Genomic DNA, 16,047 nt, shown 5'->3' on the forward strand with positions numbered 1-16,047 from the left:
ATTTTAAAGACACAAAGCCTCATTTAGAGGTCTCAAACCCTCAGTTTCAGGGTCCAATCCCCTCTTTTAACTCTCAAAGCCTCAGTTTCAAGTTCCAAACCCCTCTATTAGGGATGATAGCCTCATTTTTAGGTCCCAAACCCTCACTTTCAGGCTCTCAACCTGTCTTCTTTAGGGTCAAAGCCTCATTTTTAGGGCTCCATGCCCTCACATTTATGGCCCAAGCCCCTCTTTTAACACTCAAAGCCTCAGGTTTCTGTCCCAAAGCGTCACTTATACGCTTCAAATCTGTATTTAAGGCTCAAAGCCTCAGTTTTATATCCCACTTTTATATATTTTTATGTATCACATTTAGGCTCCAAACTCCACCTCTTTAGGGACAAGCCCTCATTCTTAGGTCCCAAAGAATCACTTTAAAGCACCCAAACCCTCTTTTCACATCAAAGCCTTATAGTTAGGACCGCAAACCTCACTTTTAGGGTCCAAACCCCGGTGTTAAAGCTGAAAGCCTCGTTTTGAACAGCGAAACCCTCACTGTGAATTGAGGGATGTGCTGCTTCCACTGTGACCAGTTGTCCTGCCCTCTGCTAATAACAGATGAGCCGTTGGCCGAAGGTGACAAGGGCAGGCTGACAACAAGGCTCCGGCACACCCCGCACGCCGCCGCTTTTCCTGCTAGCCCGCCAGCAAAAGAGCCTGGAAGGCTGAGAAACTGCCGAGGCACCAAAACAAACCCCAGGCGGCAGAATTGCTAACAATCGCCACGTTGCGCCCGAGTGGGGCTGAGCAGGCCACGTGCACGCTCATGGTGTGGTTCTTGTCCGCGGGTGGCTGAGAAGGTGTGGCTGGGTCAAATCCACTTGCTTCAAGGTATTAATAGCAAAGTGAAATCGCCCACCCCTTCCGTCCCCAAGAGATTGCCTGGATCCATGCGCTTTGCCAGGCTCAAGGCTGGGCCCAGCATCACCAACACCTCAGAAGAAGCAAGCTAGGAAAGCTGCTACCCTGGCTCGCATGTCAGTCCCCCGAGTGCAGAAATCGCGTTAGCGCCTTGCTGATGTCTGCTGGGTTTTGGGTGCAAAGGCTGGGCTGCCCTTGCAGGCGCTTCGGGAGCCACAAGCAGAGCTGCAGACGTGGTGATGGTCAGGTTTGCCAGAGTCCTCAGGCTGGGCAGCCCCTTGAGTTTCCTGTTTCCCAGGGGACGAGAGCTGTCGGTCCCGCTCCCCTCCGTCCCCGCTGAGCAGCTGGGAGTTTGGTACAAGGACGCCCTGGGTCAGCGGGTGCTGCGCTGCCACGAGCTGCTGGAAAGCGGGAGCGTCAGGAAGCTCTCCAGGCAATCGCGGTGCCTTCACGCTGCCGTTTCCCCGTTGCCTTCTGGCTCTCTAAAGAAAAGACTTGCCCAGGGGGGAACAAACGTGGCTTCTCCGGGAGAGAGCCCCCCTGAGAGGTACACTTGTAACACAAGCCTGGAGCCAGGGTGTGCTGAGGGGGAGTGACCTGCAGGCAGCAGGAGCAGCCAGCAAGGATGCTGTTTGCTCAGCACGCTCCTGGTGCTACACGTGTGAAGGAGACCAGGGGTTTGGCGTTTGTTGCTCCGGCTTTATTGAGAGACAGGCATTTTCCTGAGGCACGTTGCACCTCTTCTGCCTGGCTTAGCAGCACCAGCAGCACAGCGCTCGCAGGGTGCGTCATGCTCTTTCCTGCACCCTGGGAGAGCTCAGGATGAGGACGGTCTGAGCTGCCAGGGAACGGATGGAGAGGTCGCTGTCTTCCTGCAGGGACTGAAGGGCTGTGACAGAAAGAGAGGTGAGATGAAGGGCTGTCTCTGCAGAGGCTTCCAGGCATCCCCTGCACACCGTGGCAGCCCCACCTGCCGCTTTCCCCGGCCAGGAGAAAGCGGCAGCTGCTGCTGCTGCTGCTGCACAGGAATGCCCCAAATGCCCCGACACATTCCCCTGGCCCTGAAGCGCTTCCCTGGAGCAGGGCCAGCCATGGCAGCACCCTGCCCAGGCTCTGTCCCCTGCCCCTCCAGCCCCGGCCAACACAGCACTGCCCCTACTCACCGCTGCACATCTCGGCCAGCTTCTCCTTGCTTTGGTCCCTCAGGGGCCGCGCGGCAAGCCCTAGGCACAGAGCTCTGTCAGCCCTCCCTGCTCCCCAGCACGCTCCCAGCAGCGCAGCCCCCCGCCCTGCCGGCTGGGCCGCACGCCCTCCTCCCCCTCATCAGGGCTGAGCCCGGGGAAGAGCAGCAGCTCAGCGGGGTTGGACTGAGCGAGGCGGCCACCAAGGCCACCTGCGTGGGCAGGGGTGGGAGAGGGAGGCCAAGGCCCTGCGCGGGGCAGCTGGGGCTCGGGCAGCCGCAGGGCTGCTCCTTGGTGCCAGTGCAGCGGCGGGGACTGGGGCCAGGCTGCCCAAAGAGGGACTGCGGGGGCTGTGGCTCACCGATGAACCTCACGGCTGCCTCGCGCAAGGGGGCCTGAGCATCCTTCAGGTATGGCAGGCTCTGCTGCAGGTATTCTTCAACCCTGCTGCTGTCCTGCACCAGCTGGAGAGAGCAGAAGGGCATGGGGCTGGCAGGGACCCTCCCCAGTGGGCTGGAGCACTCCCTCCAGCCAGTGATCCCCTTCCCCCCACCTTCCCCCCACAAGCTGTTCCCATCTCCCAGCCAGAGCCCTGTAGGGCTGAGGAGCAGAGAGAGCCACAGGCAGAGGGTGGTCCGGGGGTCCAGAGACCCCTTTGTCCGTCTGCCAGGGCCCACATGGACTGGTGGGGAGGGGAGAGTGGACTGGAGAAGAGCCCTTGCGGCTTCTGTGCTCGAGGGTAAGGGAGGGCCCTGGAGCTTGGGGGTTGTCCTTACCAAGCACTCTGTGATCCTCTGAGTCTGCTGTGGGCAGATCACGTGCCTGAGCTCTTCCCATTCCAGGATCTTTGCCACAACAGCGAGGGCTTTCCTAGAGACCTGCAGAGCAGCAGAGGATGGGAGGTGGAACCACGGCCTGGGAAAGGAGACCTGGCATCCCCTTGCTCTTGGCCGGGCTGCCAGCCGTTCCCAGCCACCACCTCAGGTATCTCATCCTGCCAGCCAGCAGAACAGATTCGCAAGAGCTGTGGGCTCACGCTGTAGGCGGTGAGGGCCCCAGTCCCAGAGGCCCTGGGGCAGGGCAGAGCCAGCAGCACCTCCCATGGGCATCCCCCAGAGGGACACTTGGCTCCTCAGCTGGAGCTGCCCCGGTTCCAGGTGGGCAGAGCTCTGAGCCCTGGAGTGATCCTGCCCTTAGGGAGCTGGGACATGTGCTGGCCTAAACATCTCGGGTACCCTTGGGCACAGCCCTGGGGGGCAGGGGCTCAAAGCCCTGGTTTCCAACAGCTGCAGGGAAATCTGGGCAGCCCTTAGGGTGCGTTCAGGCCTCGGTGGCCACGGGCTGCTGCTGCTGAGACCTGCTGACCAGGTAGGGCAACTCTGGGAAATGCCCGTGCCAGCTGCCAGCAGCCCTGACCCAGCACACCCAGAGCACCCCGGTGGTGTCATCACACCTTTCCCCATATCACTAGCCAGCTTTGAAATCTGCACCTTGGCCACGCTCGGGCTCTGGTCACTCATGTGGAAGAAGAGTGGGAGCAGCCCCCTCCGCACTTTGGTCTTCATCCTCCTTCTGTCACACCACACCACAGCCTCCATCAGGTCTTTGAAGAGGCAGATGGAGGTCTCTCGCAGCTGGCTGCACTCCTGGTAGGGAGGAGGACAGGAGGGCAGGACACGATGAGCAAAGGCGTTGGCGCGGCCGATTGGAGGGGAGCTGCTCTGCGGTCGGATCCTGCCCACTGCTGCATGGCCACGCAGCTGGGGGAGCTCTCAGGGCTTGGAGAGCAGCTCTTGGTCTGCAGATGCTTTGCACAGGGGCCGGGCTGGGCTCCAGCACAGGGGTCGCAAGTTGCCCAGAGGCATCAGCCTGCCAGGGGGAAGCCGTGATGGGCTGCAGAGCCCAGAACACAGCCCTGAGGGATCGCTCAAGGAGGGGAGAAGGTCATGCCAACATAGGGCTGGGCTGAAGGGCAACTATCATGGGCCAGCATCCATCTGCAGAGCTCAGGCTCCCGCAGCAGCCTTACATCATCAAAGAGCAGCAGGAGCTTCTCTGAGAACTGGAGAGCGGTGCGGCTGGCCTTCTTCCTCTTCATATAATGCACCATGTTTTGGAAGACCAGCAGGGCCATCCTCTTGATGTCTTTGTTGGCATCCTGCAGGGTCTCCACAACATCTGGCAGCAGGACCTGGATTTTTCCTGCCTGGATGAAGCACAGAATTTCCTCTTTGTGAAGCGTTCAGAGACCACCCTGGCAAACATGTTCTGGCTGCTGAGCACCAGCCCCCCCTCCAGCTTCTGGTGCAGCAATCACGGCAGCAGCAGTCCTGGCTGGAGACAGTTGTGGTATGCGGGAGAGCAGTCGTCTCCTGACTGCCAGCCAAGGCCAAGCCACCGTGTTGGCCAACATGGCTCAACCTGACGCCTTGCTCACCGTCTTGGGTCTTTCTGAGAGGGTGATGAGACCCATGAGCACCAGCCAGTGAAACCCCAGGTTTGGACCCCTCAGGTGCTCCTGGAGGAGTTGTATGGAGGAAAAACGCGGCTGTTCAGCGTTGGTGCAGTCTTGCACCTGAAACAAAGATGGCAGTGAGAGACGGGCAGAGCCCGTGGGGCTCCTGCTTCCCACTGGCAGCTCAGGGAAAGGGCACCGGGACCAGACAGCCCGTTGTGGGAGCAGCCCTGCCCATGGAGGACCGCACAGTGCCTTTGCTGGCTCCTCCTGTCCTCCCACTGTCAGCAGCCTCTTGTTCTCACGCCTCTGAGGAGCGACTGGAGAGCAAGAGTTGGCCCAAAGGAGGCAGGGCACACAGGTCGCGACAAGCGTCTCCTGTCCCCGGCCGTGCACATCCCCAAGGGTGAGCAAGGCCAGGTCTGGTCACTTACTGCCTCCTGAATGTTGCAGGCGTGCAACACAGCGGTGCTGATCAGCTTGCGGTGCCGCCGTTTCCGTGAATTAACGATTGTCTTCAGCTCGGGCAGGAACTCAGTCGGTGTCTTGTTCTGGAAGAGCATCAGCCCCCACATGGACAGGGCAGCGCTGCCAAGCACAGAGCATTTCGTCAGCAGGGCTGCCGCAGCCATGGCACTGTGCCCAGGCTAGTCCAGCCAGTCCTGGGCTGCCTCGCAGCCCTGGCGCTGCCCACCCCCCTCGCTTGGGGGCAAGCAGGAGAGGGCTGAGGTGGTGTTCCTCGTGGGGCTGGGAGGAGCGCTGGGCCCTGGCTTGGCCAGCTTTGCCTGCTGTAGGCCTGGATGACCCTCCAGGGCTGGGAAATGTGGTGGGATGGAGGGTCCCGCTCCTCGGGGATGTCGTGCAGTTTTCAGTGTCTCTCGCAGCCAAGGGAGCCTCTGGGACCCCTCTCCCCAAATGGAGCAAGCCCTTGGGTCTGTCGGGGCTCATACCTGTCACATAGTGGGACATTGATCACCATGCTGAAGACCAGTTCCCTGGGGTACTTGCAGGCCAGGAGGACAAGCAGGGCTTCCAGGCTCTCCCGGGCTGACACTGTGCTGGTGGACTGCAGGCTTTCATGGATGCACCTCACGATGCTTGGCACCTGGAGGGGCCACAGGTGAAGGTGGCGCTGCCACTGCAGTGCAGCCGTTTCCTCAGCTGCCACCACTGAAACTTCCCATCCTTCTCCGGTGGCTCAAAATGGCTTTAGGTGCCTGACGCAAGGCACAGCAGGGCAAAGGCAGGGACAGGCGGGGCAAAGGCAGGGGCAAGGCATAAGGCTTGAAAGGGCTCAAGGGCAGGCCAGGCCAGCTACTTACATCTGTCAGCCAGGAGGCAGGGTCTCTCATGGTCCTGTTCAGCACCGCCCTGGCCACCTGCTTGTCATAGGTGCTGGAGTGCCTCATGGCTTCAATGGCTGTGAGGACAATGCCTGTCTTCTCAGAAGGCCGGAGGTAGTTTTTACCTGCCTACGGGAGGGAGGAAGGGAAGACATGTCACACGACTGCCCTGATGGTGCTGCTTGCCCCTACAGAGAAGCGGGGCTTGCTGGTGGCCAGGAGGGCTGGAGCTGCTGCTGGGACACTGGAGAGCAGCCCTTGCATCGTCCCTGAACCGGGACAGCAGGAACCCTCTCAGCAGGGACAGCGAGGCCACGCCAGCCCCACTGATTCTGGATGCCTTTGCTCACACAAGTCCCCTGCTGATGCCACAGGCAAGAGTCCCAGCAAGGGGGGAGATCATTACCATGATCAGGGTGCTGGCTTTGTGGAGCAAAGAACACGAGGAAGTGCTCTCAGCTTCCCATTCCCTTTGGGCCTGTTGATGCTGTGGCTTGTCCTCTGACCGCGTCCTACCTAAATGGGGAGGGGAAAACAAAGAGCTGTTGTTAGGAGGCAGCAACTTTGCCAACAAGCTTACCAAACGCTGAAAAGAGCTTTTTGGAATGGCCGCGGCGAGGGGTTACAACCCACAGTCAGGGTAGGTGGTGGTGGGCAAGGGGATTTCTGGAGGGTGTCAGGGTCAGCTTCTTGCCACAGGCATTGGAGGGTGCAGCCGGGGTGACGCCCAGCCTGATCTGCTGTTCAATGAGAGGGAAGAATTGGTTTCAGGCTGTGGTAATCGATGGTAGCTGTGGGTGTGAGGACCACAAAACAGGGGGGCTCAAGATCCTGAAAGGAACGAGGATGGAGAGCAGCAGAGAGTGGATCCTGGACCTCAGGAGAGCACTCCGCTCCACAGAAAAATGATAGCTGGGATCCTATGGGAAGCAGCTGCAAAGGGCCAGGGAGGTCAGGGAAGCTGGCAGACTGTGACAGAGAGCCTCCTGCAAGCACCAGAACAGTCCAGCGCGATGCCCAGGAAGAGGAGCAGACGCTATCAGGAGAAGTCTGTGTGTGGAGGGACCCAGCCCACGACACAGCTCCTCTTACTTTCTCGCTGACAAATGAACCTGTAGATGGAGTAAAGAGCATCTGAAGCCACGTGGCTGCTCTCTTCTTCCTTGCAAGAGCTGAGAAGGATGAGACATCCCAGTAGCCGTCCCAGGATGGGGATCTGGACCTCTGTGTAGCAGCCGTGGCTGAACTCATCTTGCCAGGCCTGGGGGAGGGAGACAGAACAGCAGAAGGGCTGAGGCGAGGCCGTTGGGGTCAAAGCCGTGAACCCAAGACTGTGCCCAGGGCAGTATCTCAGGCGGTTCAGAGCTTTGCAGGGCCCTGCTGGCCCCAGCTCTCCAAGCAGCTAGAGCTGGGCAGCTCCCACCAGGCTCCTGGGGCAGTGCTGCCCCACACAGGGACAGGGCTGGGTGCAGCTCCAGGTCCTGGCAGAGGTGGGACTGGGGAGAGGAGTCCACGGGACCAAGACCCTCGCTTCAGGGCAGAGCCTTGCTGAGTGGTGCCCAAGGCCTGGCAGGAACCCTGAGCTGCACGCTGCTCAGGTGTGCACAGGGAAGGGGAGATGTCCTGGCTGGAGGCTGCCTGCCTCCTTACCTCCAGTGAGGGCCATCTGGCCAGCACGTGGCTCAGCCTCTGAATCCTCCTCGAGGCCCTTGTGCGCACAGCTGCACTCTGGGAGTTGGTCAAGGTCAGCAGCATCTGGGAGGGGAGGAGAGGAGAGAAGCTGCCAATCTGCCGGGGAGCTGAGGCCCACTCCAGCAGAAGCAGAGCTGCTGAACTCCTGACTGGACTCACACAGTCCAGGCTTGGGGGTATGCCCCCCTGGGAAGCCAGGGGAGGAGGACTTCAGGGCCAGGCTCCCCGTGCAGGTCCCAGTGGGGTCTCTGCCCCATTTGGGTCGGGGGAGGAACGCAGGGTGCTGAAGGAGAGGGGCCAAATTTCCCCCATTGCTTTGGTGCTAGAAAAGCTTTGGGGACCTGAGCTGGCAAGGCTTTACCATGACACAGGAGGAAGTCTGTGGAGGGGAAAGGGACTTTGACAGCAGCCCGGGGACACCGGGCTCCAGAAGAGCATTGTGGGCAGCCCTCAGCTCCCCCAGGGGAGGTGGGCACCCTGCATGGCACTGAGGTGGAGACCGTCCACTCAGGAGTGGACAGTCCCTTCCCTCCAGGGAGATGAACAGCCCCTGCCAACCCTGCTCTTTGCAAATGCCAGACCTTCAAGACAGTCTGCAGCTCCTTGCTGAGGCCAGAGGCAGGAGAGCTGAACACCAACACACGCAGCATGCTGTCCATGGCATCCAGGGTCTGCAAGGAGGACAGAGGGTGGTGGCATCTTTTGGCAGTCCCTCTCACCCTCAGGAGGTGGACCTGAACTCCCAACACCAAGGAGGACATCCGTGCTGCCTCGCGGTGGCTGGGGGAGGCCTCGGGGCAGAGAGGCCTGGACGCGGCCAGGCCCATGAGGAGGGGACGAAGGGACGAGAGCGGGAAAGCAAAACCGACACCCTGAATCTGCCTTGGATCTGCAGCCATCTCCTGGCACAGGGCAGCCCAGAGGGACATGGGGCTCGCTCAGCGCATACCTGGCAGTAGAGAGAAGCATCCAGGTCCTGCATGTCCTCTTCTGGAGGGAGCGAGAAGACGCTGGTGAAGCAGGCATGTATGAGGCTTTCCTTCTGACCCTCCAGCACTGTCTCTACTGAGCTGCAAAGAGAGAGAGGGGCCTGTTGGATGCCGGTGTTGGGGAGAGGTGCCTGGAGGCCTCAGGCACCTCAGGGCATGGACCTCCACAGCAGGGGTCCCCAGGAGGGATGGGCAGGTACCTCAAGGCGGCGATGGCATCCATGGCAAGCTGCCGCACAGCCGTGCGCAGCTGGTCCCTGGGCTCCTCTTCCAGAAGTGCCTGCGGAGCACAATTGGGATGAGGGTCCTGGCAGCCGCCAGCACCCAGTGCCAGTAGACCCAGTGCGGTCCCTGCCAGCCCTGGCACTGGGGTCTTTGCTGGCGGGGATTCTCAGCAGCACCTGAGTCCCCTTGGAGCGTCCATGCATGTTTCATCCTGCCCAAATGCTGCCCTCGCAGCGTGCCGGTGACTGGGGACCCTGACCCCTTCCCCAGACCCTCCGAGTGTCCCCTTACTTTGATGCTCTTGGCCAGCTCAAATCCGTGGCAGAAGACATCCAGGCCCTGCAACAAGCCCTTGTGCCTGGCAGCTCTGCAGAGCGTGCAGATGCGCTTGAGAAACTGCATCTTCTCGGTCTCCTCCTGGCAGCCAGGGGATAGAGAGACGAAGGAGGAGTGTGAGCAGGGGAGACATGGCCAGCGGGACTAGAGCACTGGGGGTGCAGAGTCGTGTGGGAGAGCAGCTCTGCCCAGCCGACAGCCGGCCAGCAGCAGGCAGCGGAGCTGGGGTTCCGATCAGGAGGCGCTGGCAGAGAAGCAAGGGAAATAGCTGCGGTTACCTTTCCTGAGCTCTTGAGAAAAGCCTGGATGAAGTCCACCGTTTCCTGTTCCTCTTCATACACAGCTAGCCAGCTGGCATCTAGCAAAGGAGGAGAGCCGGGAGGGCTGTAGAGCACAGCTGCAGGCAGGAGTGGGCAGAGGAAGGAACTCTGCCCTTCATCCCCACGCCCACTCCCCAGGCGCAGCCTCCCCAGGGGCCTCGAGGCTGGAGACTGTGATGCTGGAGCCCCTCACTCACCTGCCTGCAGCGGCTGGACCACACACACCTCATGGGGCTCCGGTGGAGAGCTGCTCTCCTGAGGAACCCCCACCTCCTCCCAGGCCACAAGGGGGTGGCTGGGGGGTCTATTCACCATCCTCAGAGATGAAGGAAGGGGGTAAGGATGGGGAAGGGGGAAGCCTTGGGGAAACACCTCGGGGCTAATGGGACAAGATGTGGGCTGTGCCTGGGGGACTCCTCGCCAGCTCCACGCTCCTGCCTTGTCCCGCCGCTGTCCTGTTGGACACTGTGGGGTGGAGCCGCGCCGGCTATATACAGTGCCAGGGGGTCTCAAAGCAGCGGGTCACAAAGGGACCCACTGTGACCCGTCGCCCAGGTGGGAGGGGCAGGGTGGCCCCTGGCGACCTGGGTCCTCTCAGGGCACCCCGAGGCAACTTCACCCTCATGTCCCCTCGGGATCTCCCTGTTGCTCTCCAGCACATCCCGGAGCCCTGAAGTTAAAAGGATGAGATTTACGCTAGCTTCACAGAAACCATCATTTTACCACTTCATCTCTTCTCATCTTCTCATCACAAAGAGCTCGTGCAGGGAAAAGGAAAAAGAAGATGAAACAACTTCCCGAGTTTACCCCTTTTAGGCTTTGGGAACCTCTCAGAAATGGAGATCCCTGTCTTACAGTTTGTTTTCTGAGCCTGGTTTGTGGCCATGATGGAGAACTCCCCGATGGTTGCACTGGTGGTGGCTGACCACCACCTCCAGCCCTCCGTGGGTACCTGATGGGGCACTCCTCCTGCCTGACCTCCTGCTCCTCGGGCCAGCTTCCATGAACAGCCCATTTCTGCAGGAGAGTTTAATAATTTGAATTTTTTGGCCCACGGACAATGTTGTCTCCAGGCAGGGGTTGGAGAGGTGGTTGGTGTTTAGCAACATGGAAACTTCTCCGCTGCAGCACAGTAGGAACTATCACTTTCAGCTTTAAGCTCAGAGCTGGGCATGAAAAAATGTGAAGCCAGCGTCCCGAGTGTTTCTATCCCACCTAACTTCTTGTGGCGCTAATGACATTTTCCAAGCTTTTGGTTATCTCGTGCTAATCGTTAATGATCGCGGCCGAGTTCTCCACACATGCTCCCTTCACACCGGAGGGCCACTGTGAGGTCCTGCATGGACATGAGGGCAAAGGGGGACCTGGAGGCACCTGGAGAGTACCCAGGTGCCCTGGTCTGAGCCGGCCCCGTGCCTCCCCAGGGGACACCCTGCCCCTCCCTCCCCGGGCGGCGGGTCACAGTGGGGCCCTTTGACACGTCCCTTTGTGACACCCCACTGCGCCGCATGTGGTAAGTGCGGCTGCAGCCCCCAGCCCGCAGTGTCCAGCAGGACAGCGACGGGACAGGGCAGGAGCACGGAGACGGCGAGGAGCCCCCGAGCGCAGCCCACATCTTCCCCTGCTGCCGCTGGCAGCCCCGCGGCACCAAAGCGTTTTGCCAAAGCCTCCCCCTTCCCCACTCCTACCCCTTTCCTCCATCCCGCAGCATGGCGGAGAGACCCCCCAGCCGCCCCAGGGTGGCCTGGCAGGAGGACAGGGCTCCCCAGGAGAGCAGCTCTCCACCGGAACCCTACGAGGTGTGCACGGTGCAGCCACTGCAGATTGGTGAGTGAGGGGTCCTGTTGGTCTGGGCAGGGCTGGGGCCAGCCAGCGCGCCCTGCTCGACGCCAGGCTCACGTTTCCCCGGCACGCTGGCAGCGGGGGTCCCATGGGCGGTGGCCTGAATGCAGGGCATGCTCAGGGCTGGGAGCTGGCCCCGGCACAGCCTCCCCCAAGGAGGGAGAGAGCAGAGGGGACCCAGCTCCTGCTCCGGGGCACGGGCAGCCAGGGGCAGCTGGGCTGGCAGGAGGCAGCAACGCTGTGGGACGGGGACCTTTCCCGCCCATCTGCAAGCAAGTTCCGCAGCCCGTTGCACTGGGGGCTTTGCCCAGCTGTGCTGTGCTCCAGCATGGCAGCCCGCCTGCTGGGCACGCTCCAGCCCTGCCGTGCATGGGAAGAACGCGCCAGGGCAGCAGGCATGGGGCTGGACGGAGGGCAGACATCCCTCCCCTGCTCTACCCTGCCACCGGACCCTCCCTACAAGCCTCCCTACAAGCCTCCCTGCTCTCCTCCTCTATTAGATGCCTCGTGGTTACCTGTGTACCAAGACGAAAAGGAAACCGTGGACTCCATCCAGGCCTTTGTCAGCAGCACAGAAAAGGTAACCGTCACCAGTTTGAACGTGGCTGTGCCAGCGTCTGCTGACGGGCTCTGCTGCCGGGCTGCCGGAGGTGTGCTGGCTGGGCAGAGCGGCTTCTCCCAGGTCGCCCACGCGGCACTGCACCACCAGTACTCCAGTCCCGCTGGCCCCGTGCCCCCCTCTCACGTTCCCTGTCTGTCCCTCTCTTTCCTTGGCTGCCAGGACGAGGGACAGAAGATAGAGTTTCTTGACAGCATCTGTACCCTGTGCAGAACGGCCAGGTGCCATGGCTTGTCAAGGGGCCTGGATGTCTTCTGCGAGTGCTACGAGCTGGCAGAGAATATCAAGGTGAGGGGACACCCGGCGGCTCTTGGGAAGGGGGCAAGTCTTCCCGGCAATGGCTCCCTGTGAGAAGAGCACTTGGGCAGGGAGAGGGTCTGGGGGCGCTGGGTGCTGGCAGCTGCTGGGTGCCATCCTGCTTCTGCTCTGCAGGACCTGCTACAAGAGGAGCCCACGCACCAAATAGAAACAGCGGTGCGGCTGAGAGCCATGAATGCCATCGCCGAGTTGAGGTACCTGTCCATCCCTCCTGGGGACCCCTGCCCCAGAGGTCCATCTCCACCTGCACGAGTCCTCGAGGCACCGCTCCCAGCACCAGTCTCTGACAGGCCCCGCTCTCTCCCTGCAGCTCAGTGCAGACGGTGCTGGAGGGCAAAGAGCAAAGCCTCCTAGAAGCCTGCTTTTTGAGTGTCTTCTTGCTTCCTCCAAAAGAGGATATGAGCAGCCGGTTGGACGCTTTTCTCTACATCAAGGTAAGCACTGGGTGAGCTACAGGAGCCCCCGGGCCACCCTGTGCTGTGAGATGACCAGAGATCCAAGGCAATGAAGGGTCTCAGCTTTGCTTTCCCACCCTCATCCCTTCGTCCCTTCGTGCACTTCCCGCGGGCCTGGTCCCATCCGGTGGCGCAGGCTGCTCTGCCCGCAGCACACTGTCTGCCCCTGCGTCTCTCCCGGGGAACCTCAACGCAGCACGGGAGGCCTCCCTTGGCTCCGGGAGTTCAGATCAAATTTCTGGGGGTGAGAGGGACAGCAGGAAACACTGCCACAGCTCTTTGTCCTCCTTGCAGACCCTGAGAGCCATGGACAAGATGCTAGAGAGGGTGGTGCTCAGCTTTGCTGCCAACAGAGTCAGCGAGGAGCTGCAGAACATCTTTCAGGTCTGGCATGTGCAAAGACGGGGCTTCACAGGGGCTGTTCCTCAGCCTGGGGGGAAGGGACTGTCCACTCTTGAGTGCATGGCCCCCACCCCAGTGCCATGCAGAGACAGCACGCTGCAGGGAGGCTGCCCACCTCCCTGGGGTGACCTGGGGCTGCCCACCAGGCTCTTCCGGAGCACAGTGGCGGCAGAGGGTGGCATTTGCCCTCCTGCCTGGCCTCAAGGTTGGCCAGCGGCGTTTGTCCCAAGCCTGCAAGCCTGCGAGACTCCTAGGGCAGGAACCCCACTGCAGGCTTTGCTCGACATCACAGGAAGCCTCGAATGGACTGCGCGAGGGCAGAGTCCTGCCCCGGAGGTCAGCAGTGCTGCTTCTGCCGGAGCAGGTGTCTGCTCCCAGGGCACACCAGCAGCTTCTCTCTTCCCAGGTGCTGCTCAACTACACCAAGTCTGAGAGAGCAGTTGTGCGGGAGAGAGCCCTGGGGAGGATTAGGGTGCTGAGCCGTTTGCTGGCTGACCATTTCGCACGGGAGGTAGGGAGCCAGGCACCCTCCAGCCAGGCCATGTCCCCCTCCCTGTGCACCAGAGCAGCCTGCAGCTCTCCCCGCGTGGGGCTGCTGCCCACACAGCTGCTCTGGGAGCCACGGCCAGCACGGCCCTGCAAAGTCCTGACGCACCAGGGATCCAGCCCTGGACACACTCTTGGGTTCAGGGCTTTGGCGCCTGCTGCCTGCCCTCTACCCTTCTGCTGTTCTGCCTCCCTCGCCCAGGGCTGGAGCCACTTTGGAAGAGACACACACGCCCCTGATGGCTATGGAGACATCCAGATCCCAGTCCTGGGACAGCTGATGGGACGTCTCCTCCTTTTCTTATATTCTGCTGAAGAGCCAGAGTATATAGTTTACCAGGCTCTAGATCACCTCAGAGTGTTCATCAAGAATCAAAAACGTAAGAGAAGTTGTGGTGGCTTCATCTGTTCGCGCGCACACATCTCCTGATGGGTCTGCTTCTCTCCATGACCTCCTTTGCCCCTCACAGCTGCTTCCCATAGCACCCCAGCTGTCATTTTGCTGCAGAAGCTGAATGCTCTCCTGAAGTGCAGGGTCTGCTCTCTGCTGCTCTCCTTCCACCCTCCTTTCAGAACCTTGAACCGCGCTCTTTTGTGGAGCCCACAGCCAAAGCTACTGCTGCCATGTCTTCCCAGTTAGTGAAGAGCAGATCCATCTGTGCATCACCCCGGGTGGCCCCTCCAGTGCTTGCAGCAAGAAGCTATTCCTGATGCCCTCCACAAACCTCCCTGACTGCTTGTGTCCTGCCATCTCGCAAGCAGATCTCGGGGCCCTTTGGTTAAGCTGGCTGGCAAAGCTATTGTGTCTTATTGACCCTTTCCTGTTTTCCCTGCTCTTTAGGCAGGGCAATGCTCAAGGATGAAGCACAACAGCTCCATTGGCACCTTGTGGAAAACTCCCTGATTTCTTTGGACGCCGCTGAAGACTTTGCCATGGTAAGGAGCTCCCCCCTTGCTGGGACTCTTGCCCGTGGCATCAGCAGGGGACTTGTGTGAGCAAAGGCATCCAGAATCAGTGGGGCTGGCATGGCCTCGCTGTCCCTGCTGAGAGGGTTCCTGCTGTCCCCATGCAGGGACGATGCGAGGGCTGCTCTCCAGTGTCCCAGCAGCAGCTCCAGCCCTCCTGGCCACCAGCAAGCCCCGCTTCTCTGTAGGGACAGCACACTGTGCCCATGAGTCCAGCCTTCCTCCCTCACCCTGGGGACCCCTCCTCTCATCCTCCCCCGCACAGTGACTGCAACCCCTGCTGCCAGCTCTCCTGCAGGCGCTGCCGCCAGCACTGCCGGGCATCTCTGGCCAGGGCTGCTCGCACTGCCCCGCGAAGCAGCACCCCCAGGGCACTCGGTGTGACATGGCTTCCCTCCCTTCCTTCCTCCCACAGTCCCTTGCAAAATACCTCCAACCTTCGGAGAGGACAGACATCGTCCTTGTGGCCATCGAGGCGATGGGAGACTCCAGCATCTTTGACAAGGGGGAAGCAAGAAACATGCTGAATGGGGTCATGAGAAACCCTGACTTCTGGCTGGCAGATGTAAGTGGCCTGTGGCTGCATTGCCCTACCCTTCCCCCTGTCAGGCCTTGCTCCTCCCTCCCTCCCAAGCCCAGGTGTAGGTGTCTCGAGCACCCGAAGACACCTTAAGCCAGCAGGGAGGGATGGGAAGGGCAGCTGAGGAAATGGCTGCGCTCCACTGGCAGCACCATCCTCCCCTGTGTCCCCCCTCCAGGTGCCAAAGCTCATGAGGTGCCTCCACGAAAACCTGGAAGTAATCAACCAGGAGTCAGAGCAGCAGAGCGTGCTGTCACTGCTTCTCCTGCTGACCGACCGGTACCCCGCGCAAGTGGCCATCAGCCTGGTGAAGTTCTCTCCACCAGGACACAGGTACTGGCCCCAACAGCCACGAGGGCTTGTTCCCTGAGGGGAGAGGGATGCGGAGCCCCTCTGGCTGCCAGACCCAAGGAATGCTGCAGGACACCCCCGAGGAGCAGGGCCCTCCATCCCAGCACGCTTTCCAGCCCTGCTGGCTCCGCCAGGCCTGCAGCAGCCAAAGCTGGCCCAGGCAGCCCCGAGCCCGGCCACCACGCTCCTCCCAGCCCCGCGGGGAGCACCCCGTCAGCCCTCTCCTGCTGCCCGGGGCATCCCAAGCAAGGGGCAGGCTCTGCCTCCTGCGGGACCCTCCCAGGCCACGCTGCTGAGGCTGCGGCAGCCCTGCTCACCCAGCGCTCTCGCTTGCAGCACGGGCATGGCCCTGTGGGAGATGGTGCTTCGCGTCCCCCAGGCTTTGGAGAACATCTTAACGGGACTCCTCAGATTGCACCGGTACCAGTGGTGGCGCAATCTTCTCAGCTCCAGCAGCGAACCCACCTGCATCTTCCCCTTGCTTGTGAGTTACCAGAGAAGGCCTTGATCCCCTCCAGCGAGCCTCG

At 61.0% G+C, this 16,047-nt stretch overlaps 1 protein-coding gene across 1 annotated transcript; it reads right to left on the bottom strand.

The window, feature by feature from the left end:
* Nucleotides 1–1,043: 1,043 nt before the first annotated feature.
* Nucleotides 1,044–10,067, bottom strand: LOC142048773 (uncharacterized). The gene is made up of 19 exons (XM_075075966.1): nt 9,639–10,067; nt 9,400–9,479; nt 9,077–9,202; nt 8,761–8,840; nt 8,521–8,641; nt 8,153–8,242; nt 7,530–7,634; nt 6,972–7,140; nt 6,286–6,395; nt 5,859–6,008; nt 5,487–5,641; nt 4,971–5,124; nt 4,519–4,656; nt 4,111–4,287; nt 3,572–3,727; nt 2,858–2,959; nt 2,443–2,545; nt 1,707–1,789; nt 1,044–1,298 (listed from the first exon to the last, which is right to left on the bottom strand). Exons 1-19 carry the CDS (start codon nt 9,754–9,756, stop codon nt 1,044–1,046), a joined length of 2,472 nt encoding a protein of 823 aa, XP_074932067.1. The 5' UTR covers nt 9,757–10,067.
* Nucleotides 10,068–16,047: the final 5,980 nt, after the last annotated feature.

This window comes from Phalacrocorax aristotelis, chromosome 27 (assembly GCF_949628215.1).
Source record: "Phalacrocorax aristotelis chromosome 27, bGulAri2.1, whole genome shotgun sequence".
Classification (NCBI taxonomy): Eukaryota; Metazoa; Chordata; class Aves; order Suliformes; family Phalacrocoracidae; genus Phalacrocorax; species Phalacrocorax aristotelis.